General features: G+C 59.7%; 1 protein-coding gene across 1 annotated transcript in view; it reads left to right on the forward strand.

Annotated features, from left to right (window-relative positions):
* The window catches only part of MUC5AC (mucin 5AC, oligomeric mucus/gel-forming), a 32,932-nt gene extending 16,456 nt beyond the window's left edge, over nt 1-16,476 (forward strand). The window contains exons 31-49 of the mRNA XM_063095202.1: nt 158-8,659; nt 8,939-9,141; nt 9,659-9,833; nt 10,030-10,280; nt 10,379-10,562; nt 10,920-11,142; nt 11,638-11,816; nt 12,198-12,285; nt 12,392-12,495; nt 12,620-12,651; nt 13,127-13,298; nt 13,635-13,736; nt 13,979-14,016; nt 14,509-14,631; nt 14,713-14,811; nt 15,131-15,250; nt 15,465-15,534; nt 15,640-15,754; nt 16,272-16,476. Of these exons, the coding sequence (XP_062951272.1) occupies nt 158-8,659; nt 8,939-9,141; nt 9,659-9,833; nt 10,030-10,280; nt 10,379-10,562; nt 10,920-11,142; nt 11,638-11,816; nt 12,198-12,285; nt 12,392-12,495; nt 12,620-12,651; nt 13,127-13,298; nt 13,635-13,736; nt 13,979-14,016; nt 14,509-14,631; nt 14,713-14,811; nt 15,131-15,250; nt 15,465-15,534; nt 15,640-15,754; nt 16,272-16,476 (10,985 nt within the window). The remainder of the gene's footprint in view (nt 1-157; nt 8,660-8,938; nt 9,142-9,658; nt 9,834-10,029; nt 10,281-10,378; nt 10,563-10,919; nt 11,143-11,637; nt 11,817-12,197; nt 12,286-12,391; nt 12,496-12,619; nt 12,652-13,126; nt 13,299-13,634; nt 13,737-13,978; nt 14,017-14,508; nt 14,632-14,712; nt 14,812-15,130; nt 15,251-15,464; nt 15,535-15,639; nt 15,755-16,271) is intronic.
* The last annotated feature ends 9,203 nt before the right edge of the window (nt 16,477-25,679 follow it).

Genomic DNA, 25,679 nt, shown 5'->3' on the forward strand with positions numbered 1-25,679 from the left:
CACGCAGCCCCAGGCAGTTAGATGGCCACGTCAACTGTGGCAACACCCACAAGGCAGCTAATGGGCAGTAGGGACGGGACTCCCAGGAGCAGCCCAGTGAGACTGCCCGAGCACTGGGACCAACGCTCAGCCCTGCCGCCTTCTCTTCTACCCACAGGCACGAGCTGGACCCGCGCCCCCAGCATTGGCCCTGGCCCCACCCAGAGCACAGCGCACCCGGGCCCTCCGTCCACTGTTCCCGCAGGCATTTCCCCCAGGACGACACCTGCCTGGGTCTCTGCCTCAACCAGCTGTGGGGAAGAGTGCCAGTGGTCAGCGTGGCTGGATGTCAGCCATCCTGGACGGGGCAAACACAGCGGGGACTATGATACGCTGGAGAACCTCCGTGCACACGGATATTGGGTGTGCCAGGAACCAAGGGCAGTGGAGTGCCGTGCGGAGGACGCCCCTGAGGTGCCCCTTCAGGTCCTGGGGCAGCACGTGGAGTGTAGCCCGGCAGTGGGGCTGACCTGCCACAACGGAGACCAGGCGTCGGGACTGTGCCACAACTACCAGATCAGGGTCTTCTGCTGCAACCCTCTGGCCTGCCACACCTCCAGCGGTGCAGCTCAGACCGCCCCTCCGACTACCTCCAGCACAACTGAAACTGGGGCCACATCCACAGAACGACAGTCCACAGCCTCTCCAGCTCCTGTCACCACAACTGGCCCAGTCCCTCTATCTACACCTAGTACAAGCTCTGCCCGAGTTCCCTCTACACCTGCCCCAACAATCTCTACATCTGCCAAAACAACTTTCTCAACCCCCAGCCCAACTCCAGTGCCAACAACCACTTCAACAGCATTCCCTGTGTCTACCACAGCCACAGGGACCTCAGGGGCCCCAAGTACTTCAACATCCCCTCAACCCAGCCGGAACTCCTGCTTCCAGGAGCTCTGCACTTGGACAGAGTGGATCGACGGCAGCTACCCTGGGTCTGACAGAAACAGTGGAGACTTTGATACTTTCAAACATTTGAGAGCCGAGGGATACAAATTCTGTGAAAGGCCCACAAGTGTGCAGTGTAGGGCAGAGAGATTCCCCAATACCCCACTGTCGGAGCTGGGGCAGGTGGTGACCTGCAATGCCAAGGTGGGGCTGATCTGCCTGAATAAGAACCAGCTACCGCCAATCTGCCTCAACTACGAGATCCGCATCCAGTGCTGCCAGACGGTGGACGTGTGCACAGAGAAGCCTGAGACCACAGAGTCCACCACACTCAAAACAAACACCAAAATGCAGGCCACCTCGGCCAAAGAAAGCCAGCCAACCTCCACAGAGCACACGCCTACCAGCTCAGCGACCGTGACGAGAGAAACAAGAGTCACATCACACACAGGCATGATTTCCGAACGGACAACTAGAGGCTGCCAGCCGCAGTGCTCCTGGACTCGGTGGTTTGACGTGGACGTCCCCTCCTCAGGACCCGACAGTGGAGATAATGAAACCTACGGCAACATCATCAGGAGTGGAGAAAAAATCTGTCACCGGCCCGAAGAAATCTCGCGGCTGGAGTGCCGAGCGGAGACCCAACCCGAGGTGAGCATCGACAAGCTGGGCCAGGTGGTGAAGTGTGACCGTGACGTGGGCTTGGTGTGCCGGAACCGCGACCAGCAAGGATCTCCCAAGATGTGCCTCAACTACGAGGTGCGCGTGCTGTGCTGCAAGACCCCTGAAGGCTGTCCTACCACAGGATCTGTCACACTTCCCAGCACCCCAACTGAGACCATCACCAGCCAAACTCAGGGAACCTCTTCTGTGCCGTCTGCCAGCATGACCTCCACGAAAATGTCCAGCACACCCTCTGCTCCTACATCCAGCACAACATCTCCTCCTACAACCAGGACAACCTCTCCTTCTACAACCATCACAACCTCTGCTCCTACAATCAGTACACCCTCTGCTCAAACAACCAGAACAACCTCTCCTTCTACAACCAGCACATACTCAGCTCCTACACTCAGCACATCCTCTGCTCCTACAACCAGAACAACCTCTCCTTCCACAACCAGCACATCCTCTGCTCCTACAATCAGTACACCTTATGCTCAAACAACCAGAACAACCTCTCCTGCTACAACCAGCAAAACTTCTGCTCCTACACCCAGCACAACCTCTTCTTCTACAACCAGCACATCCTCTACTCCTGTAACTACACATAGCCCTGTCCCCATCACCAGCACTACCTCTATGTCTACGTCCAGCACCAGCAATGTTCCTACACCTGAGACAACTCAATACCCCTCCACGACCAGAGGCTGCCAGCCGCAGTGCTCCTGGACACGGTGGTTTGACGTGGACGTCCCCTCCTCTGGACCCGACAGTGGAGATAATGAAACCTACGGCAACATCATCAGGAGTGGAGAAAAAATCTGTCACCGGCCCGAAGAAATCTCGCGGCTGGAGTGCCGAGCGGAGACCCAACCCGAGGTGAGCATCGACAAGCTGGGCCAGGTGGTGAAGTGTGACCGTGACGTGGGCTTAGTGTGCCGGAACCGCGACCAGCAAGGATCTCCCAAGATGTGCCTCAACTACGAGGTGCGAGTGCTGTGCTGCAAGACCCCTGAAGGCTGTCCTACCACAGGATCTGTCACACTTCCCAGCACCCCAACTGAGACCATCACCAGCCAAACTCAGGGAACCTCTTCTGTGCCGTCTGCCAGCATGACCTCCACGAAAATGTCCAGCACACCCTCTGCTCCTACATCCAGCACAACATCTCCTCCTACAACCAGGACAACCTCTCCTTCTACAACCATCACAACCTCTGCTCCTACAATCAGTACACCCTCTGCTCAAACAACCAGAACAACCTCTCCTTCTACAACCAGCACATACTCAGCTCCTACAATCAGCACACCCTCTGCTCAAACAACCAGAACAACCTCTCCTTCTACAACCAGCACATCCTCTGCTCCTACACTCAGCACATCCTCTGCTCCTACAACTAGAACAACCTCTCCTTCCACAACCATCACATCCTCTGCTCCTACAATCAGTACACCTTATGCTCAAACAACCAGAACAACCTCTCCTGCTACAACCAGCAAAACTTCTGCTCCTACACCCAGCACAACCTCTTCTTCTACAACCAGCACATCCTCTACTCCTGTAACTACACATAGCCCTGTCCCCATCACCAGCACTACCTCTATGTCTACGTCCAGCACCAGCCATGTTCCTACACCTGAGACAACTCAATCCCCCTCCACGACCAGAGGCTGCCAGCCGCAGTGCTCCTGGACACGGTGGTTTGACGTGGACGTCCCCTCCTCTGGACCCGACAGTGGAGATAATGAAACCTACGGCAACATCATCAGGAGTGGAGAAAAAATCTGTCACCGGCCCGAAGAAATCTCGCGGCTGGAGTGCCGAGCGGAGACCCAACCCGAGGTGAGCATCGACAAGCTGGGCCAGGTGGTGAAGTGTGACCGTGACGTGGGCTTAGTGTGCCGGAACCGCGACCAGCAAGGATCTCCCAAGATGTGCCTCAACTACGAGGTGCGCGTGCTGTGCTGCAAGACCCCTGAAGGCTGTCCTACCACAGGATCTGTCACACTTCCCAGCACCCCAACTGAGACCATCACCAGCCAAACTCAGGGAACCTCTTCTGTGCCGTCTGCCAGCATGACCTCCACGAAAATGTCCAGCACACCCTCTGCTCCTACATCCAGCACAACATCTCCTCCTACAACCAGGTCAACCTCTCCTTCTACAACCATCACAACCTCTGCTCCTACAATCAGCACACCCTCTGCTCAAACAACCAGAACAACCTCTCCTTCTACAACCAGCACATCCTCTGCTCCTACAGTCAGCACACCCTCTGCTCCTACAACCAGAACAACCTCTCCTTCCACAACCAGCACATTCTCTGCTCCTACAATCAGTACACCTTATGCTCAAACAACCAGAACAACCTCTCCTGCTACAACCAGCAAAACTTCTGCTCCTACACCCAGCACAACCTCTTCTTCTACAACCAGCACATCCTCTACTCCTGTAACTACACATAGCCCTTTCCCCATCACCAGCATTACCTCTATGTCTACGTCCAGCACCAGCAATGTTCCTACACCTGAGACAACTCAATACCCCTCCACGACCAGAGGCTGCCAGCCGCAGTGCTCCTGGACACGGTGGTTTGACGTGGACGTCCCCTCCTCTGGACCCGACAGTGGAGATAATGAAACCTACGGCAACATCATCAGGAGTGGAGAAAAAATCTGTCACCGGCCCGAAGAAATCTCGCGGCTGGAGTGCCGAGCGGAGACCCAACCCGAGGTGAGCATCGACAAGCTGGGCCAGGTGGTGAAGTGTGACCGTGACGTGGGCTTAGTGTGCCGGAACCGCGACCAGCAAGGATCTCCCAAGATGTGCCTCAACTACGAGGTGCGTGTGCTGTGCTGCAAGACCCCTGAAGGCTGTCCTACCACAGGATCTGTCACACTTCCCAGCACCCCAACTGAGACCATCACCAGCCAAACTCAGGGAACCTCTTCTGTGCCGTCTGCCAGCATGACCTCCACGAAAATGTCCAGCACACCCTCTGCTCCTACATCCAGCACAACATCTCCTCCTACAACCAGGACAACCTCTCCTTCTACAACCATCACAACCTCTGCTCCTACAATCAGTACACCCTCTGCTCCCACAACCAGAACAACCTCTCCTTCCACAACCAGCACATTCTCTGCTCCTACAATCAGTACACCTTATGCTCAAACAACCAGAACAACCTCTCCTGCTACAACCAGCAAAACTTCTGCTCCTACACCCAGCACAACCTCTTCTTCTACAACCAGCACATCCTCTACTCCTGTAACTACACATAGCCCTGTCCCCATCACCAGCACTACCTCTATGTCTACGTCCAGCACCAGCAATGTTCCTACACCTGAGACAACTCAATCCCCCTCCACGACCAGAGGCTGCCAGCCGCAGTGCTCCTGGACACGGTGGTTTGACGTGGACGTCCCCTCCTCTGGACCCGACAGTGGAGATAATGAAACCTACGGCAACATCATCAGGAGTGGAGAAAAAATCTGTCACCGGCCCGAAGAAATCTCGCGGCTGGAGTGCCGAGCGGAGACCCAACCCGAGGTGAGCATCGACAAGCTGGGCCAGGTGGTGAAGTGTGACCGTGACGTGGGCTTAGTGTGCCGGAACCGCGACCAGCAAGGATCTCCCAAGATGTGCCTCAACTACGAGGTGCGCGTGCTGTGCTGCAAGACCCCTGAAGGCTGTCCTACCACAGGATCTGTCACACTTCCCAGCACCCCAACTGAGACCATCACCAGCCAAACTCAGGGAACCTCTTCTGTGCCGTCTGCCAGCATGACCTCCACGAAAATGTCCAGCACACCCTCTGCTCCTACATCCAGCACAACATCTCCTCCTACAACCAGGACAACCTCTCCTTCTACAACCATCAAAACCTCTGCTCCTACAATCAGTACACCCTCTGCTCCTACAACCAGAACAACCTCTCCTTCCACAACCAGCACATTCTCTGCTCCTACAATCAGCACACCCTCTGCTCAAACAACCAGAACAACCTCTCCTTCTACAACCAGCACATCCTCTGCTCCTACAGTCAGCACACCCTCTGCTCCTACAACCAGAACAACCTCTCCTTCCACAACCAGCACATTCTCTGCTCCTACAATCAGTACACCTTATGCTCAAACAACCAGAACAACCTCTCCTTCTACAACCAGCACATCCTCTGCTCCTACACTCAGCACATCCTCTGCTCAAACAACCAGAACAACCTCTCCTGCTACAACCAGCAAAACTTCTGCTCCTACACCCAGCACAACCTCTTCTTCTACAACCAGCACATCCTCTACTCCTGTAACTACACATAGCCCTGTCCCCATCACCAGCACTACCTCTATGTCTACGTCCAGCACCAGCAATGTTCCTACACCTGAGACAACTCAATCCCCCTCCATGACCAGAGGCTGCCAGCCGCAGTGCTCCTGGACACGGTGGTTTGACGTGGACGTCCCCTCCTCTGGACCCGACAGTGGAGATAATGAAACCTACGGCAACATCATCAGGAGTGGAGAAAAAATCTGTCACCGGCCCGAAGAAATCTCGCGGCTGGAGTGCCGAGCGGAGACCCAACCCGAGGTGAGCATCGACAAGCTGGGCCAGGTGGTGAAGTGTGACCGTGACGTGGGCTTAGTGTGCCGGAACCGCGACCAGCAAGGATCTCCCAAGATGTGCCTCAACTACGAGGTGCGCGTGCTGTGCTGCAAGACCCCTGAAGGCTGTCCTACCACAGGATCTGTCACACTTCCCAGCACCCCAACTGAGACCATCACCAGCCAAACTCAGGGAACCTCTTCTGTGCCGTCTGCCAGCATGACCTCCACGAAAATGTCCAGCACACCCTCTGCTCCTACATCCAGCACAACATCTCCTCCTACAACCAGGTCAACCTCTCCTTCTACAACCATCACAACCTCTGCTCCTACAATCAGCACACCCTCTGCTCAAACAACCAGAACAACCTCTCCTTCTACAACCAGCACATCCTCTGCTCCTACAGTCAGCACACCCTCTGCTCCTACAACCAGAACAACCTCTCCTTCCACAACCAGCACATTCTCTGCTCCTACAATCAGTACACCTTATGCTCAAACAACCAGAACAACCTCTCCTGCTACAACCAGCACATCCTCTGCTCCTACACTCAGCACATCCTCTGCTCAAACAACCAGAACAACCTCTCCTGCTACAACCAGCAAAACTTCTGCTCCTACACCCAGCACAACCTCTTCTTCTACAACCATTACAACCTCTGCTCCTACAGTCAGCACACCCTCTGCTCAAACAACCAGAACAACCTCTCCTTCTACAACCAGCACATCCTCTGCTCCTACACTCAGCACATCCTCTGCTCCTACAACCAGATCAACCTCTCCTTCCACAACCAGCACATCCTCTGCTCCTACAATCAGTACACCTTATGCTCAAACAACCAGAACAACCTCTCCTGCTACAACCAGCAAAACTTCTGCTCCTACACCCAGCACAACCTCTTCTTCTACAACCAGCACATCCTCTACTCCTGTAACTACACATAGCCCTGTCCCCATCACCAGCACTACCTCTATGTCTACGTCCAGCACCAGCAATGTTCCTACACCTGAGACAACTCAATCCCCCTCCACGACCAGAGGCTGCCAGCCGCAGTGCTCCTGGACACGGTGGTTTGACGTGGACGTCCCCTCCTCTGGACCCGACAGTGGAGATAATGAAACCTACGGCAACATCATCAGGAGTGGAGAAAAAATCTGTCACCAGCCCAAAGAAATCTCGCGGCTGGAGTGCCGAGCGGAGACCCAACCCGAGGTGAGCATCGACAAGCTGGGCCAGGTGGTGAAGTGTGACCGTGACGTGGGCTTAGTGTGCCGGAACCGCGACCAGCAAGGATCTCCCAAGATGTGCCTCAACTACGAGGTGCGCGTGCTGTGCTGCAAGACCCCTGAAGGCTGTCCTACCACAGGATCTGTCACACTTCCCAGCACCCCAACTGAGACCATCACCAGCCAAACTCAGGGAACCTCTTCTGTGCCGTCTGCCAGCATGACCTCCACGAAAATGTCTAGCACACCCTCTGCTCCTACATCCAGCACAACATCTCCTCCTACAACCAGGTCAACCTCTCCTTCTACAACCATCACAACCTCTGCTCCTACAATCAGTACACCCTCTGCTCAAACAACCAGAACAACCTCTCCTTCTACAACCAGCACATACTCTGCTCCTACAGTCAGCACACCCTCTGCTCAAACAACCAGAACAACCTCTCCTTCTACAACCAGCACATCCTCTGCTCCTACACTCAGCACATCCTCTGCTCCTACAACCAGAACAACCTCTCCTTCCACAACCAGCACATTCTCTGCTCCTACAATCAGTACACCTTATGCTCAAACAACCAGAACAACCTCTCCTGCTACAACCAGCAAAACTTCTGCTCCTACACCCAGCACAACCTCTTCTTCTACAACCAGCACATCCTCTACTCCTGTAACTACACATAGCCCTGTCCCCATCACCAGCACTACCTCTATGTCTACGTCCAGCACCAGCCATGTTCCTACACCTGAGACAACTCAATACCCCTCCACGACCAGAGGCTGCCAGCCGCAGTGCTCCTGGACACGGTGGTTTGACGTGGACGTCCCCTCCTCAGGACCTGACAGTGGAGATAATGAAACCTACGGCAACATCATCAGGAGTGGAGAAAAAATCTGTCACCGGCCCGAAGAAATCTCGCGGCTGGAGTGCCGAGCGGAGACCCAACCCGAGGTGAGCATCGACAAGCTGGGCCAGGTGGTGAAGTGTGACCGTGACGTGGGCTTGGTGTGCCGGAACCGCGACCAGCAAGGATCTCCCAAGATGTGCCTCAACTACGAGGTGCGCGTGCTGTGCTGCAAGACCCCTGAAGGCTGCCCCCTCTCCTCCATGATCCCCTACGTGACTTCACCCACCAAGACCTCATTTCTGGCACCGTCCTCTTCTGTCCCATGGTGGCCCAGCTCTACGGCTTCCACTCATCGAATCTGCTTCTGCAATGTTTCTGGCCAGCTCTACCCCGCGGGTATGTGGGTCTCCCCTGTGCTGTTAGGGTTGAGTCAGCCCTGGTCACAATGGGGCCATTTATGGAAAGCCATAGTTCTATAGAGATGAGAGGAGCCTTTGCTCTTTTGTGGCAAGGACATAATTTTTTCCTCAAAATGGCCATAACCTTTCTTTTGTATTTTTATCCCATTTCCCTGCATTTGTAAGGGTCCCCTACTAGAACGGATCACTTGTTTGCTGGGGGGGTGCCTTCGCAAGCACAGCTGTGCTAACCTCACTGCACCACTTGGTCTTGCAGGATTTGTCATTTACCGCCAGACAGACCTCACTGGCCACTGCTATTATGCCCTGTGCAACCAGGACTGCCAAGTGATCAGAAGGGTGGACCAGGACTGTCCCTCCACCACGCCGCCCCCCACTCCAGCCACAACCTCTGTGGAGACCTCCACCTCTGCTCCTGTCACTGCAGGGGGTTGCCCAAATACAATTCCCCCGAGAAAGGTAACCCCCACCGTCCCCCAGCTCTGGGGGCTCAGGGACTGCAGCAGGGACCTCAAGCGTCTTTGCAATTAGACTTCAGCTTCAAGTTCTCATAGGTGTTGCTGGTCCCGGCAGCTGCTGGCCGACCATAGGGAGATGGCCCTGCATGGATGTGGTGGGCTGGGTCCCCTGAGACTTCCAGAAGGGCATGCCTGCTCGGCATTTGGGTAACTCTGCTGGTCGACGATGACCAGGGCCGAGACCAGGTGGTTGATGCCGTGGGCCTGGCCAGATGGCTGGGGACGGGGCAACCTCCACTCACCAGAGACCCCCTGGGCACTCGGCGCTCTGGGTTGATGTAGCTGGGCAGCTGATGGGGGGTCCAGGGAGAGGCTGGGGCTTGAACGTATGTTCCAATGGCACAGCCACCATTCCCTTGTTTCCACATGGCACCACAGGGATGGTAACCCCTGTGAACTAAGGAGCAGTCCCTCGAGGCTGGAGATGGTTCAGACCACCACTGCACTTTTTTCCACAGAGAGGCGATACCTGGGACATGCCCAACTGCTCTCAGGCCACCTGCGAAGGCAACAACACCATCACCGTGAGACCCCGCAAGTGCCCCCAGGTGAAGAAACCCACTTGCGCCAACGGCTACCCGGCTGTGAAGGTGTCCAGCCAGGACGGCTGCTGCCAGGACTACCATTGCCAGTGTGAGCAGCCAGAACAGGGTGTGGGGATGGACAGGGGCCAGTGGGAGACAGGGTCCGGACACAGGAGGGGTCTGAGATGGCTGGACATGCCCATGGCTACGCAGGCAGATGTGACCCATTGGGAGGGCCACAGGGAGGCCCCCAAGCCTCTCGTGGTGACTTGGGCCCAGCATAAGGCCACCCTGGTGCCTGACAGGTGTGTGCAGTGGCTGGGGTGACCCCCACTACATCACCTTCGACGGCACCTACTACACGTTCCTGGACAACTGCACCTACGTGCTGGTGCAGCAGATCGTGCCCGTGTACGGCCACTTCCGTGTGCTCGTCGATAACTACTTCTGCGACGCCGAGGACGGGCTCTCCTGCCCCCAGTCCATCATCGTGGAGTACCAGCAGGACCGGGTGGTGCTGACCCGCAGGCCAGTGAACGGGGTGATGACCAACCAGGTGGGGACATCCCCTGCAGGTTCTGGTGGGCAGGGAGCCTTCGGGCAGGGCCCTGGGCAGTGGCTGACTGCCTGTCTGCCCCGCCGTTCCATGCCCAGATCATCTTCAACAAGAAGGTGGTGAGCCCTGGCTTCCAGAAGAACGGCATCGACGTCTCTCGCATTGGCATCAAGATGTACGTGACGATCCCGCACATCGGCGTCCAGGTCATGTTCACCGGCCTCATCTTCTCGGTGGAGGTGCCTTTCAGCAAGTTTACCAACAACACCGAGGGGCAGTGCGGTGAGACCCCCACCCAGCTCGCCCTGGGCAGGGCCTGGTTTAAAGCAGGTGGTGTCTGGGGTGACTCCTGCCTGGGGTCTGCTTTCGGGCTGCACCAGGAATGTGCTGGGCACCCCAAGCCACATGCCTGAGGCTCTCACCTGTCCCCTGCAAGAGGAACTGCCCCCATTCTGGCTTCTCGGGGGAAAGAGAAGCACAGAGAGGTTAGGGCCAGGCGGGTATCACAGCACATTTCTGGAGGGGCGACCCTGAGAGCAAGGCCCGAGCCACAGTCTGGGGACACCAAGCCCTGCGGCAGGGGTGGGGACCGGCCAGCTGTGCTGCCCAGCGGGCCTGACTGCCACTGCATCTGCCCAGGCACCTGCACCAACAACAAGAAGGACGAATGCCGCCTGCCCGGGGGCATGGTGGCCACTTCCTGTTCCAAGATGGCCAGCCACTGGAGGGTGCCCAACCCTGACCAGCCATATTGCCTCGGGACTTCCCCCACGCCCACCACCACTGGGCCCACCCCGGTTGAGCCCACAACCACACCTACCACGTGCCCGGCAGCACCGATCTGCCAGCTGATCCTGAGCAAGTAAGAATCCGGTGCTGGGCGGGAGCCCACTGACCTTGCCCTCCCCAAGGCTGGCGGGGAAGAAGCCTGTGCAGGGCCCCCGAGGGGAGTTGAGAGCTGCCCATGGGACAGGCCAAACCATGGCCACACGTGCATCCTCAGGGCTCCGGGCAGAATGGTCACTGCTCAATGGTGGCCAGGTGGTCAGTCTCTGCAGCTCTCTGCTGGCCCACTTTGTCCCCGTGGGCATGGGTCACTGCCCCGGGCAGCACCAGGTGGAGAAAAATCTGGTCTGTGCCCACCAGCCTCCCGCCCTGGCACGCCCAGACCTTGCAGAACATTCCCTGTCCTAGAGGGCAGGCAGACTTGGCACAGAGCCACCTCCAGCCGGGTCTTCCCCAGGGAGGGGTCACACCTATTCCACCTATGTCTGGAAACCTCCACTGTGGGGCTAGTTGGTGGCCAGGAAGGGGATGTCAGGAGCGGCACCCACCACCCATCCATCCCCGTCCGCAGGGTCTTCGAACCGTGCCACGCGGTGATCCCCCCGCAGCCGTTCTATGAAGGCTGTGTCTTTGACCACTGCCACATGAACGACTCAGCGGTGGTGTGCTCCAGCCTGGAGCTGTACGCCTCGCTCTGCACGTCCTACGGCGTGTGCATCGACTGGAGGGACCACACCAACCGCACATGCTGTGAGTGCCGGTCCTCAGGGCGCCAAGCCCTTGTGAGGGGGGCAGGCACGCCAGGCCATCAGTGGGTGAGCTCAGTGGTCAGGGCGGGCTTCCTGGAGGAGGAGGTGGCCGGCCCCAGGGTAGAGCACTTCTGGTTCCCTGAAGAGAAAGGAGGGGCCATCTAAGTCTGGGTACCTGCGGCCCAGGGTGCCAGGTGCCAGGGTCACAGTCAGGCAGTGGCAGGGCTAGAGGGGCTGATTCCAGGCCACCGAGACTGGACTGAGGGTGGCCCACGTACTCCCACTGCAGCCCCTGAGAGGTGTCAGTCTCAGTGGAGGCTGGGTCCAGAGGCACAGCCTGGTGTCACCCTGGCCCCTCAGGCATGGCATCTCCTCCCCACAGTGTTCACCTGCCCTGCCGACAAGGTGTACCAGGCCTGTGGCCCATCCAGCACCTCGTACTGCTATGGAAATGACAGCACCAGCCTCCTGTATGTGCCCCCCGGTCCGCCCATGGGCCCCACGCGGCTGTCCCAGGCCAGGGATCTTCCCACCCTGGAGGGCAGGGGTCCCAGCCAATGCTCCGCTCCCCCACAGGGTTCTTCACGAGGCTGGCAACCTCACAGAAGGCTGCTTCTGTCCTGACGGCGAGACCCTTTTCAGCACCAGTATCAACGTCTGCGTGCCCCAGGACTGCAGCTGTGCGCACCCCATGGGCAGGCGGGGCGTGGTGCTGTGCGGGGGTGGGGAGGGGCCCCTGGGGTTCACCCTGCTCCCCCACCGCTGCAGCTGCCCAGCTGTAACCTCATGATCTCTTCCCTCCAGGGTGCCTGGGGCCCCACGGAAAGCTGGTGGAGGTGAGTGTGGCCTGGGGGCCTCAGGAGGGGCTCCCGAGATGCAGGCCTCAGGAGGGGCTCCCGACATGCAGGCCCCAGACACGGCCAAAGCAAGGCTGAGGGGCCAGGGCTTCCTTTCGGTGCCAGAGGCTCCGAGGACAGGCAGGGAGAGGAACAGGCTCCTCAACAAGACCTGGGGGTGCCTTCCCTGCCCTTCCCCTCCCTGGGACCCCCTCCCACCCTGCTGGACACGTGAAGGTGAGAGTTGGAGGGAGGGAGGCAGGTCCCCGCACAGCCTCCTCCCACCTCCTCTGGCCTCCTCAGGCCAACCCTGGGCACCGCCCACACTTTTGAAGCCTCTTCCCCAGGCCCCCCCAGTGGTGGGCTGCACGTCCCCACCTCCAGCCACCCCCACCCTGTGCTAGCCGGCCTGGTGCAGCTCCCCTGGCCAGGCAGCTGACTGATGGGCCGGGCCCCTGTGTCCCGCCCCCTACAGCCAGGCCACTCCATCAACGACGGCTGCCAGGAGTGCACCTGCGAGGGGGGCTCTCAGACCACAGCCTGCCGCAGAAAGCCCTGCCCGCTGCCCCCCACCTGCCCCCTGCCCGGCTTTGTGGCAGTGCGTGCAGCCCTGCTGACCAACCAGTGCTGTCCCCAGTACAGCTGCGGTGAGCCCCTCACTGGGTGGGAGTGGGATGGGAAGTGCTCCCCTGCAGGGGTCACGCAGGCACTGACTATGCCCGACTGTCCCATGGGAGGCAGAGCTCCCCAGAGACCACCCCCTCCCAGCGATTGGTCCCTCTGTGCAGCTTCATCGGGTGACACACCAGCAGATGTGCTCCAGGATGTCTGGGGGGTTCCTCCGCCCAGGCTTACCAGAGCCTCCCGTGTGGGCCCACCAGGCAGTCAGCGGTCCTGGAGCCCCCTATGAAGCAGGACTTTGGGCCAGGTGGGAGCAAGTGCAGAGAGGGGTACAGACCCCTGACTGCCCCCTTCCCCCACAGCCTGCAACGTCAGCTACTGCCCCAAGCCTGCGGACTGTCCTGAGGGTTCCCACCAGGTGCTGACATATGAGGAGGGGACCTGCTGCCCAGTCCAATACTGCAGTGAGTGTCCCTGACCCTTGCACTGGGCACAGCAGGCCAGGGTCTCCAGGGCTCAGCTGGAAAAAGCTGAGCTCATCTACTGCTGGCCTGTCGCTCTGGGCTGAGCCCTGGTGTGACTAAGGCCTGACAAAGTAGCAGTGAGCGTCAGTGTTTGGGGGTGTCCAGGAGGCTGGGGCAGGGAGAAGAGGGGTGGGCAGGTGCAGGGAAGTGTGGGCTGCAGCTCCCTGTCTTCTCCTGCACAGACTGGACGGCCTGCAGTGTCAATGGGACTCTGTACCAGGTAAGAACCAGCTAGGGCTCAGGCCCCACAGCTGCTCCTGGGCTCTCCTGCCAGCACTTGGAGCTCAGGCAGACTTGGGGTCAGCTGGGGGCTCTGAGTTCCTGCAGACTCAGCACAGAACTCCCATCAGGATCGGGGAACTGAGTCTCTGCAGACGAAGCCCACAGCTTGGTGTGGCTGAGGCCTGAGGCCAGCCCCAGGACCCCAGAGGTGTCGATATGGGCTCACCTTTCCTCAGCATCTTCAGGGCAAGCTGGGCACCCAGAGCATATGACCTGTAATGGCACCCTCGCCATGGAGGCTCAGCATGGGGATCTGCCCCATGAGAGGGGCCTTGGGCTATGGTCTCTGCACCGGGAGGCACCACCAAGGGTCAGCCTGGTAGAGACAGGGCCTGGCAGGGACATCCGGGAGGGTGTGGCAACAGTCCAGCAGGGGCAGAAGGCAGGTCTGCCCCAGGCCCGAGCTCACCGATGCCCTGATTCTCCCCAGCCTGGCGCTGTGGTCTCCTCCAGCCTGTGCGAGACCTGCAGGTGTGAGGTGCCCGGTGGCGCCCCGTTGGATGCGTTCACGATCAGCTGTGAGACCCAGATCTGCAACACCCACTGCCCGCTGGTGAGCACTCACCTCCACCCTTGCCCACCCGCAAGTGGCGAGCACCTGCGCGCTCAGGCTGATGTGCATCCCTCCCCGCAGGGCTTCAAGTACCAGGTGCAGCACGAGCAGTGCTGCGGGGCCTGTGTGCAGGTAGCCTGCGTTGTGAATGCCAGCGGCGACCCCACGCACCTCTTCTATGTGAGTAGTGGCTGCCATGGTGACCAGTGGCATGGGGTTGAGTCCTGGGGGTGGCAGGCCCCAGGTGCCAGGCCAGCTGGGGGTGAAGTGGCTCAGGACTGGAACCCCGCCCCCTGTAGGGACGGTGTGGGACACAGAGACCCCCAGTGGGGCTCAGGGGCAGGGTCCTTGCATGCCAAGGAACTTGGGGAGCCACAATTGCCTGTGCCTGGCAGAGGCCAGGTCCTTTCAGAAGCTCACAGGCTGGTAGGCGGACAGACAGACAGAGGAATCTGCCCGAGGGGAGGGTGCTCACCCTGCTGGCCTGGCCTCCTTGCAGCCTGGTGAGACCTGGTCAGACCCTGGGGAGAGCTGCGTGACCTACGAGTGTGAGAAGGAGCAGGACGGGCTCGTGGTGGTGACCACGAAGAAGGCGTGTCCTGCCCTCAGCTGCCCTAGGGTGAGACCTGTGGCCTACCTACCCCAGCCAAGGGGGGACTCACCCAACGCAGGGAGAAGCCACGTCAGCCCCTGCAGCACCAACAGGGTTATCACCCTCCCACAGGGGGTGCTGTCCAAGCCAGTCTGAGCCTGGCCCAGCGTCCCTACCCCCATTGCTGGGAGGGCTGCCCAGCAGCCTCCCCAGTACTGACAGCACCCTCTTCATGGCGCAGGACCAGGCCACACTGAGCGAGGACGGCTGCTGCCTCTCCTGCCCCACGCCCCTGCCCGGTAAGTGGGCATGTCTGCAGCAGGGCCTGATTCCACCTGTGGAGGTCCAGGGAGGTGGGGAGCAGCCGGGTCGGTCCTAACCCCCGACTCCGCACCCGCTCCCACGTCTCTCCCCAGGGTCTACCTGTGCCGTGTACTACAAGCAGCAGATCTTCCAGCAGGGGAGCTGCAGCTCCGCCCAGCCCATGCGTCTCGCCTACTGCCAGGGCAACTGCGGGGACACCTCCTCGATGTATGTGAGCCCCTCTCCTTGGCTGCTCCCCCAGCCCACGCAGAGCTCAGAGAAGATGTGATTGGCAGTGGGGTGCAGTCAGGCCTGCCCAGGCCCAGGATGCCAAGCACACAAGGGACAGGACCATGAAGGGACAAGATGAGGATGGAGGGCCCCCAGAGGGAGGCCGTGGGGGCAAGATTGGGGAAACAGCGGGGCTCTGAGCTGGGCTGAAGGGCTGGTGACACGCAGCAGGCTCTGTGCATCTCTCCCTAACCCTGTGAGCAGTGACGTCATGGTGGTGGTTGACCTCAGCCCTGGTGGGAGTGTGTGGCCACGGCAGTTGGCAAATGAGAGCTGGTTGTTCAATGCTGGCCAGCACACCTCCAAGGGCGGGTTGTCACGATCCCCGCTTCAGGAGATTAGCCCGGTGTCCAGCACATGGCAGCAAGCTGCTGCAGTGCTGGCTGGGGAGTCCGTGGGGACACTTGGGCAGCTCCAGGCATGGCCCCTGGCGCTGAGCAGGCTCTGCCCACAGATACTCCCTGGAAGCTAACACGCTGCAGCACAAGTGCCGGTGCTGCCAGGAGCTGCGGACCTCGCTGAGGAACGTGACCCTGCATTGTGCCGACGGTTCCAGCAAGGCCTTCAGCTACACCGAGGTGGAGGAGTGTGGCTGCCTGGGCCTGCAGTGCCACTCAGAGGAGCCAGAGCTTGAGCAGAGCAAAGAAGGACAGAGCTAGGGCAGAGCAGAAGCCGGGGCAGGAGCCCAGGCTCGCCAGGAAACCAAGCAGCACCGCGTCCTCCCAACACACTGATGAGGACGTCCTGATGTCCTCCGATCTCAGCGTCTCAGGCAGCAGAACTTGCACCCTGTCCAGGTGACCAGAGTGGCCAGGATATGGTCCACCCACCTCTCCTTTCCAAAAGTGGAGACTGTGGGCCACTCAGCAGCCTCTGACACCAACCTGCCCCCTGGTGCTGGGGTGGCCCTTATCAACATGAGCCACCTGCTCAGAAAGGCCTAGAGCAAGTGGGGGCTCCTCTGGCTGGGGGTCTAGACTGCTCTTTTCAAGACTTAAGCATCACATAAGTGTCTCCCAAACGACTGTCACCTGGACATGGAGATCAGCTGCTCGGCCAGCTGCCAGGAGGTAGAGCCTCACTTCTACCTCAGCCCTGGGTCTGTGTCCCCCTCCTCAGGAAATGGCCAATCAGTTTCATAAATACACTTGGAGCATTTTGCAGTTTGTGGGCTCTGTGCATTTTTTAGCTTGTCCATAAAACCCAGGGTTGGGGCAGACCCAGGACCCAGGGGCACACACCCCAGGCCGGCCACCCAGGACTGCACAGCCCAGCTGACTGAGTGAGTGAGTGAGTGAATCCAGGTGTCCCTGCCTGGGCATCCAGGACAGGTGTCCCCCCAGGTGAGGGCATCTGACATGACAGGAGAGGCTGCACCTGGTGCAGGCAGCCCCGAGGGAAGGTTCCATCTCCTTCGCACAAAGCCTCCAGACTCCTCAGTCACCCTGATGTCAAGCTCGGGGTGTGTGCACGTGCATGTGTGTGTGCATGTGCCCACTGGTGTGTGGACCCGCAGGCACTCAGGAGCCCGCCAGCCCCGCAGAGAGTGCAGGGACCCTCTGCAGAGGGTGGATGGGGCCCTGGAAGCCTGTCCCTCTGTTAGTCTTCCCTGTGACTGCCAATGCCCCCCGGAACCTCCCCTTCCTAATGCCTGGCTCTCCCTTCCTTGCAGGGTTATGGGGAGGCCCCAGACACCCCCAGAGACACAAAAGCACGGGGAGGGTGGGCAGCACTGGCTCTGCACTCCCAGGAGCTGACCAAGGGTCTGGAGGAGCCCACTGCCCAGACAGGACCAGTTTGGCAGGGGGTGAGGTATGGGGACAGGGAAGCCTGTGGTCCCACATGTGAATCCTCAGGGGACTGCAGCCTCCCCAGCCTGATGGTGGGGCAGGCAGGTGGGCAAGCAGCACCAGAGCCGCGGAGCCAATGGCCGAGGGGCCAGAGGGACCCGCAGCTGGAGCTGTCCAGCTGGGTACCCAGGGACATCCTGGGCTCAGGGACCTGCCCTGGCCTCCTGCTGCTGCAAGTGCCCCCAGTACCCCTGTCAGGACCTGTAAACACTGGGCCATGGGTGTGGAGCGTCCAGGGGTGGATGTGGGGCGTGATGCAGATGTCGTCAACATGTCTTCTGGGACGGCAGGAGGGGGAGGGACACAGTCCTCCTGCTGGGCCCCTTGTCTCACCATGGTAAACTGAGGCCCAGAAAAGCCTGCATGCCAGCAGTCAGCAGGGTGGATGCAGTAAGCTGGTCTCACGTTCCCTCACGAGGTGGCAGATAGCCAGCCCCTGTGCCTCCGCAGCTCAGGCCAGGGTCTCAGGGGTCCCAGGGGTCCCGGAATCAGTCTCTGTCCTCCATAGCTGGACGGTCCCTCAAGTACAGTCCCATCCCCCCAGCAATGGTGTGCTGAGGCCCAGAGAGGGAAAGGGGACTGGCCAAGGTCTCAGGGCTGGGAGGGTCCCGGGAGGGAGAGGACAGCCCTTTACAATGGACACAGCACACCCCCGTCGCAGGATGTTTGGGCTCAGCGGGAGGACTGCAGCCCCTCCCCACCCCGACCCCTGGCCTACAAGTCAAGGCCTGCGCTGGTCATCGAAAGGGAGGTCAGAGGGCACAGCGGTGTCCAGTCTGCCCACCAGGTCTCCTGGTTTACAAGGGGCTTTCAACCCAAGAGCAGGCTGGCGACATCGTGCCCTCAGGGTCAGTTGTGTCTGGGGGTCGGTGTGACAGGTTCCCCCGGGGCCAGCCCCCCACCTGCCTGGCCTAATCCAGTAGCGGGGCCAGCCTCGGAGCCTGACTCCCTCTTAGTGATGGAGGGAGGGGACGAGGGGCTCCCCAGCCACAACTCTGTGGCCCCCTGGTGGCCAAACAGGAAGCACAGGCTGGAAGCCCTGCTGGCCCCATGGCTTGCCTCCCACACTGGGCACCCGGCTGACCCCACTGACCTGACAGCCACCAGCATTCTAATCACACCGCTGCCCCCTGGAGCGGATCAGGTGTCCGAGCAAGCCGCCTCTTCCCCTCAGGGTGGGGTGGACGCTGCGGTGACTAATCCCCCACCTGCTGGGCTGAGGCTGGCCATGGAGAGCTCCCACAGCCTGCGGCTCTCCCGCCACCGCGTCATCTCCCTGCCTGGAATTACGCAGAGTGGCAGGAAGTAACCGGATAGCGAGCCCTGGGCGGGAGCAGCCGCCCTCCCTGCCCGCCCACCCTGGCCCCCACGGCCCCTGGCCAGGTTATGCAAGCCATCGTTTCCGGAAAGAGCTACCGAGCTGGGCAAAGCCCCAAATGCCTTGGCAGCCATCCCTGGGCTCTGCCCCCTGCCCCTGCTCTTCCTGGACACCGGGAGGGGAGCGCCACTGCTGCCATGAGCGGGAGAGGCCTGGGTGGGTCAGCGCGGGCCTGGGCGGCTCTGGACTCCACCTGTCACAGGTCCCGTGGTCCTGAAGACCCTCCTTGGAGTCTGGTCTTGGTCTTCTGGGGGGCTGAATGCTCACATTTTGGGGTCCTGCCCTCAAGCAGCCATAACCTATCCCAGTCTGATGGGGAAGGGTTGTCGCACTCTCATGTCTGGGGGCCCATACTGGGGACATCTTCTGTCCAGATAAAGGGACCTGGGGGGAGGTCCTGGGGATGGGGAACTAGATGGACAGAGATGCAGATCTCTGGGGAGTCTGACCCTGGAGGGCAGGTCAGGCTCACCCTGGCATGCCCCCACCCAGGCTACTTGGAACCCGCAGACCCCCACCCTGGCTCTGACACGCAACAGAATGCTGTCTGGTCTGAGGCCAGAGCTGGGGCGCCAGGGCCCCACGGGTCAGCCTAGTCCTGGGGCCCACATAGGAGGCAGCTCTGAGCTCTTTGGCCACAGATCGTCCTGGGCCCTGGGAAGCAGGTCAACTTCTCAGACCACCTGTCTGGCCCAGGAGCGCACGGGTGGACGCGATGACCTCAGGGGCAGCCAACGTCAGCCCTGGGAACAGAGAGGCCTGAGAAAGATTATTTCAAAGAAGCCCGGGTGAGGGTGAGGATTGGGGTGGGTGCAGGAGAGCAGGGGCAGGTGCCCACCCGATTATATGCTTGCCGCTGCCATCCCTGTGCAAGACTGCACACACACAGCCCAGGACACAACCTCGCAGGGACAAAAACTGTGGAAGAAATGACCACCCGCATAGAAAACCTGACCGAACCAGCAGAGAAGCCGCGGCGACCAACAAGACAGTCCTGCAGGGCAGCCAGACACGGGAGCAGCCCCCAGAGCGGTGCCACTCCCGCGCGTCCTGGGTCACCGCCGGGAGTCGTCATGAAACCCATCTCCAGCTGCATCACAGCCGTGGGGTGAGCAACCGACCAGCGGGGAATGTCCATGCCTTCAACAGGGGACAGAAAAGAGGACCGTGAGTGGAGGGAGGTGGATCCCCATGGGCGGCTCTCCAGGGGTCACCTGTGAATCCGACCCAGAAAGAGCCGCTGCTGGTGAGGTCTGCAGAGGAAGTTGGCAAACTTGCTGTGGACCAACGTGGACGGACAAAGGTCCTCAAATATCCGGGTCAGTTTTGAAATGGAAAAGCAAAGAGGGTGCTCCCTGCCAGCCGGGAGGGCTCCCACCGAAGCGCAGGAGGGGGCGGCAGACGCAGCCAGTGGCTCCCTGGTGTGGGACAGCACACATGGCAGCCCGGCCGCATGCTGGGAGCGGCACACGGGCCTCCGTCTTGAGCCTGAGCCCGCGGCCATGCGGGGTTCCATGCAGGGCTGGAGCCCTGGGGCAAAATAAAGCAGGAAGAGGAAAAGAGAGACGGAGACATCGGGTGGGGTTGAGATTTGGGAGGGCAGAGTCTGAGTGAAGGGAAGGGTCGGGCGTGTGATGGGGCCGTCCCCAGCAGAGGGCCCCGTGGCGGGGGTAGAGCAGATGATGCTGGGGGACTCCAGGCGACTCCCAGCCTCCTGGAGGCTCTTTCTGTGACCCAGAGTGGGGAGAGAGCTTCCAAGGCTCCACCAAAAAAACACTAAGGATTTCTGTTCCCTGGGGTCTCCGGGGACAAGGTGACCGGGAGATGAGACCAGGGGAATGCGTCTGCAGCGTCTGCAGCTGACTCGGGCCACCTGCCACCACCGTGGCTTTCTGGCCCTACCGGAAGCCTCATGACGCTCATTAAATCCACCTCAAGGGCCGCATTCAGGTTTCCACATTTTTACAGAATACAATAAAAATAAAACATTGTTACAAAGCTCCTGTGTTCTGAGTCCTGGATAAAAAAGTATTTATGACTGAGGGTCCAAAAAGCGTGGACACCACGACCTGCAATATGCCCAGAACTGTAGATCAGAAACAGAAAGACAAAAACCCAACCAAACGTGGACAAGCACAGGACAAGGCAAGATTCCGAGTCGGGGAACCCAAGGGCTGAGGTCCTGGAGAAGCTTCGATCAATGACAGCGAGGAGGGGACGTCATGAACAGAACCCACACCTGGTGGAGAACCCACACATGTGGCCCGCTGGGGGGACCCAGCCTGAGGCCGGGTACAGGGGTCCTGTCCAGGGTGCCCACCGTGGCGTGGTCCATGGCAGCCAACTCATGGTGCCTGGAATCCGGGCGTCCAAGAGGAAGGTGGTCAGAGGGGCTGATGGCTCGTGCGTCCTGAGCAGCCCAGCACCAGCCACAGCAGGAAGGGACTACTGTCTTCTATTGTCATCGTAGCGACTCAGCTTACCTGACGGTGCTTGTGTCCCTTCACCGTGGCCTCAACCCCCCCCCGCCTTGCATGACAACCCCCCACTTCTCCCACCTGGGGCTGCTCGGCCATCAGAGCCCCCACAAGGCCCCCCAGCCTCGGTGGCCTTAGCTGTGACTGTGAGGGTAGGAGGCTCCTGTGCTGGGCCCTGTCCCAGCTCTACCACCGCCAGACCCAGGCGGATGATGGCTGAGCCCCCAGATGCGGGGTGGAGCCAGGCCCAGCTTCCACCTCCTTCTGGAAGCTCTCTTGCTCACAACCCCCTCCATGCACCACCCCCAGGTTCCAAAACCTGCAGCGGCCGCAAGGGTTAGGGTTAGTAGAGGTAGAGGTCAAGACAGCAGGCGGTTCTGCACCCCAAACCTGGACAGAATCTTCCCAGGCGAGACCACCCCCAGCTCCTCCCTGCCCACCTCAGGCCCTGTGGGCCTCTGTCCAGTCTTCACTCCACCGGTGACAGGGTAAGGTGCAGGACGGGGGCGTCCTCTGATTTTTCTTTCTGAGAGGAATCCATCCCCAATATGCAACCCCAGACAGACCCTGGGGGCTCAGGGCCCCTGTCTCACCCAGTGCCCACCCCTGGGAGCCTCGGGGTCAGAGCAGGGGGCTGCCTGGGTGGGGCTGGCAGGATGGGACACAGAAGAGGGCCCACCCCTCCTCCAAGGCAGACAGCCCTGGGCTCCATGACACTCCCCAGGCAGCTGAGGGGCCAAGCCCCTTCCCCATCACAGGCCCCGACAGGGTCCTCCTGGCCTGTGCCAAGCTTAGGCCACCGTGCTCTGTCCTTCTGTGGGCATCCCATCCCCCAAAGTGGAGGAGCAGGCAGGGTGTGGCCCTGGGGCCCAGCCTGTAGGGCAGGTGCAGCCACTCCACCAGTCATGAGGGGACAGAAGCCCCGGGGCCCCCTCCCCTATCCCAGCCCCTCTCATGCTGCCTCTGCACTCTGGCCCCCAGGCCCTCCTGTCCTACCCAGAGGAGCTGCCCGTGGCTATGCCCCAGGAGCAGTCCCACAGGAGCCCAGGTGTCTCCAGATATCCCCAGGCAAGCATGGTGGCACTGTCCCTACCACCCCCGAGACTCAGTTTCCTCACACGTTCAAGTGGAGCCCACAGTGGGGGGGGACCTCCCACTCTGTCTCTACGTATGGGTCCCTTTCTGCACCCCCAGCCAGCTCTTCGCCTCAGCCCCACAGGGACAGCTTCTGCGCAGTCCAGTCTCAGCAGGAAGCCAGGCCTGGGGATCCATCTTTTGGGTGGGTGCCCAGGCTGGACAAGTGTTCCGTCCTGGACTGACAGTCCTAGAGCTTCAGCATCTTGTGAAAACAGCAGGAATCCACCTCCTGCTGAGAGCAGTCCTGGCAGGTCAGCCCCTCCCCAGTGGGGCCCAGGAAGAAGCCCCTTGTACAGGGAAGTCATGTGGCCACACCCGAGTGTCGAGAGGCACTGTGGCCTTGCCCCGGCCCCTGCCCATGCTGGGGACGTCATGGGCCTGTACTAGGCCCAGGAAGCCACGGGCAGCTCCACAGGGACGCGGCCTCTCCTCCCAGGGATGCCGCAGACAGCTGCGCCAGTTCCACAAGCTCCGTTTCTGGAGAGATTCGTGCAGATGCTCATGCATTTCCATGGGGGCTCAGATGTCTTCTTCAGCCCTGCTAAAAGCCAAGCTGTGGGGCCTTGTCCCCTCCCCTGGAGATGGAGGGAGGGGCTGCTCAGCTCTGCAGAAGCCCGTCCATCCGGAGATGTGCCCATTTTTGCTAGGCAGAGGGGCAGGGGCCTCAGCCACTGCTGCCCGCAGGCTGGTCCCCAACAGCCCGGCCAATAAAGGGTTGGTCCTGAGTGACTCTCCGTTCTGCAAAGGGAGGCACCCAGTGGCAGCTCTCAGCCAAGCTCTGCCAAGGGCCTTGTCCAGCTGTGGGTGAGTGTACCTGGCGAGTGTCCCCAGGCGTGAACAGAGCTAGGCAGAGGCCTCGGGCTGCCTGCCCCACCACCGCCCCTGACCCTGACCCCTGCTGTGACTGCCCCCTCCTCTGAACTGGGTTACAGTTCAGAGTTCAGAGTTTGTCAACCACTGACCTTGGGGCAGCTCTCTTCACACACACTTTCCAAGCATTGGCCACATCCCAGACGTGGGGGGACACAGCAGGGGTCCTGACAAGACAGACCACACAGAGAGGAAAAAACTCGGACACGGAGGCTGTAGGCGCTGGGGGATCATACCTGGGCCCACATCCCCCACGAGGGACAGTCCTGTAAGGAAGGTCCACACTCTGTACACCCCAGTGCTTGAGCCAGGATGGGGGTGTGTCCCTTGGGCTGAGTCTGGGCCTCCCTGTCCAGTCACAGCAGGCCCCTGAGGCCAGGCTGGGGAGGAGCAGGCAGGGCCTGGTACCAGGCACCTCTCTCAACACTGGGCTGCCAGGGAAGGTGGCCCCATCGTGTGAGGCCATATCAGGCCCCTCTGCCAAGCCCGTGGGAGCTGAGTCAACACTGGGGTTCCTGGAGGAAAGGGAGGGCCCGTTTGCCACTGACACTTGGCCGTCGCTGGCGGGGGGCCAGGACGTTGCAGCCCCCGTTCCTATTTGCTCTCCCTCATGTTGTCTTATCCTGAGCAAATTCAGCCGAGGGGCCTGGCTCTGACCCTGCCCTCCATCCACACCCACCCTCCCGCGGTGGGGCCACGCCCGCCACACCACTGGGAGCCATCCCAAGACCCCAGCCTTGCATGGGGGTGCTCTTCCCCAGGAGCTGGGAGGGTGGGGACAGGCACAGAGGGGAGGAGGCACCAAGCCCCGAGGGTGGGGCTAGGACACCTCCAGCACCTGCCTAGCTCGGGCTGGCTGGGCCCAGAGACAGAGCCACGTCCCTCTCCCCACACTGCCCTCTGCTACCTGTCCTCTCCACTTCCCCGTCTTGGATTCTCCCCTTTCCTCTTCACCCATGTATATGTGGTGTATCTTCTGGAAGCAGGGCAGGGTCACTCCAGACAAATTAGAAATGACGCCCCATCACAGTCCACATCCAGGTGCCCCCACTGTGCTGACTGCATCCATTCACCCAGGACTGGATCCAGGATCACGCATCGCTCAAGTACCCTCTCTTCAGTCTCCTTGTGTCTGGATCTGTCCTGGGCCCCCTCTGTGTTTCCTGGCTTTGACCTTCTCAAGGCTGCAGGCTGGCTACGCTGGGCAACTCCCCCGAGTCTGGGTCTGTCTGCAGTTTCCTCATGCTTTGCTCAGGGTGCACACTCTGGCAGGAAAGCCACAGAGGGTAGCTGTGTCCTTCTCAGGACACTGTATCCAGAGGCACATCATGTCCTTTGGACTGGTTGCTGGGATGTCAACCTTCATTCCTCGGTTCTGGGAGTGTCTGCAGGTTTCCCCACTGGAGAGGTACCACCGCCCCTTAGAATTAGTAAGTATCTTATGGGAGCTTCTTGGGGCCATCTAAGTACGCTGCTCACCCTCAGCCTACCTAGCCACAACTGGTGTTAGTATCCATCAACGGTTTTCTAATTCCTCCCACTTTTCTTAGTTGGCATTCTGCTGAAGGAAGACCTTTCTCTTCTCTCCCATTTATTTATTTTTCATTTTCTCATTTAGATCAGTATAGATTCATGGACTCCTATTTTAAGAATGAATGTTCTGAAAAACAAATCAGTCAGCAAAATGGTGAATTAGGAAGCTCCCTGCTCCCATTTTCTGCAGAAACATTTAACAAAAAAAAAGAAAGAAAGGAGAAATTGTCTGAACAAACTTTATCAGCACTCTAGAAGACAGTCAAAGGTTTACAGCAACCTAGTTAATGCCCAATCAAGAAAAGGCCATCTCCAAAAGAGTAGGAGAGTTTTGTGTCATTTTTACCCACCCTTGCACCACCCTCTCCCCAGAGCATTGACAGTTTGGGTCTTGAAGTGGCAGTTTGGCTCCCTTTCCCTCCTCCCCAGCCCCCTTAAACCAGAAGGTTCAGAGAAGACCATACTTGCAAAGTACTGGGTACCTCTTCTCTAAGCTGCTCAGTGGATACCTGAAGGACTTACACAAAGCACTCATCTCAGCTTTGCTTAACTTGGAACTTGGATGGGAAAAGTGGTGGGCACTGCCTGTAAAAGCTTCAAGAGACTATAGACCCACA

Source organism: Cynocephalus volans, chromosome 4 (genome assembly GCF_027409185.1).
Source record: "Cynocephalus volans isolate mCynVol1 chromosome 4, mCynVol1.pri, whole genome shotgun sequence".
Taxonomy (NCBI): Eukaryota; Metazoa; Chordata; class Mammalia; order Dermoptera; family Cynocephalidae; genus Cynocephalus; species Cynocephalus volans.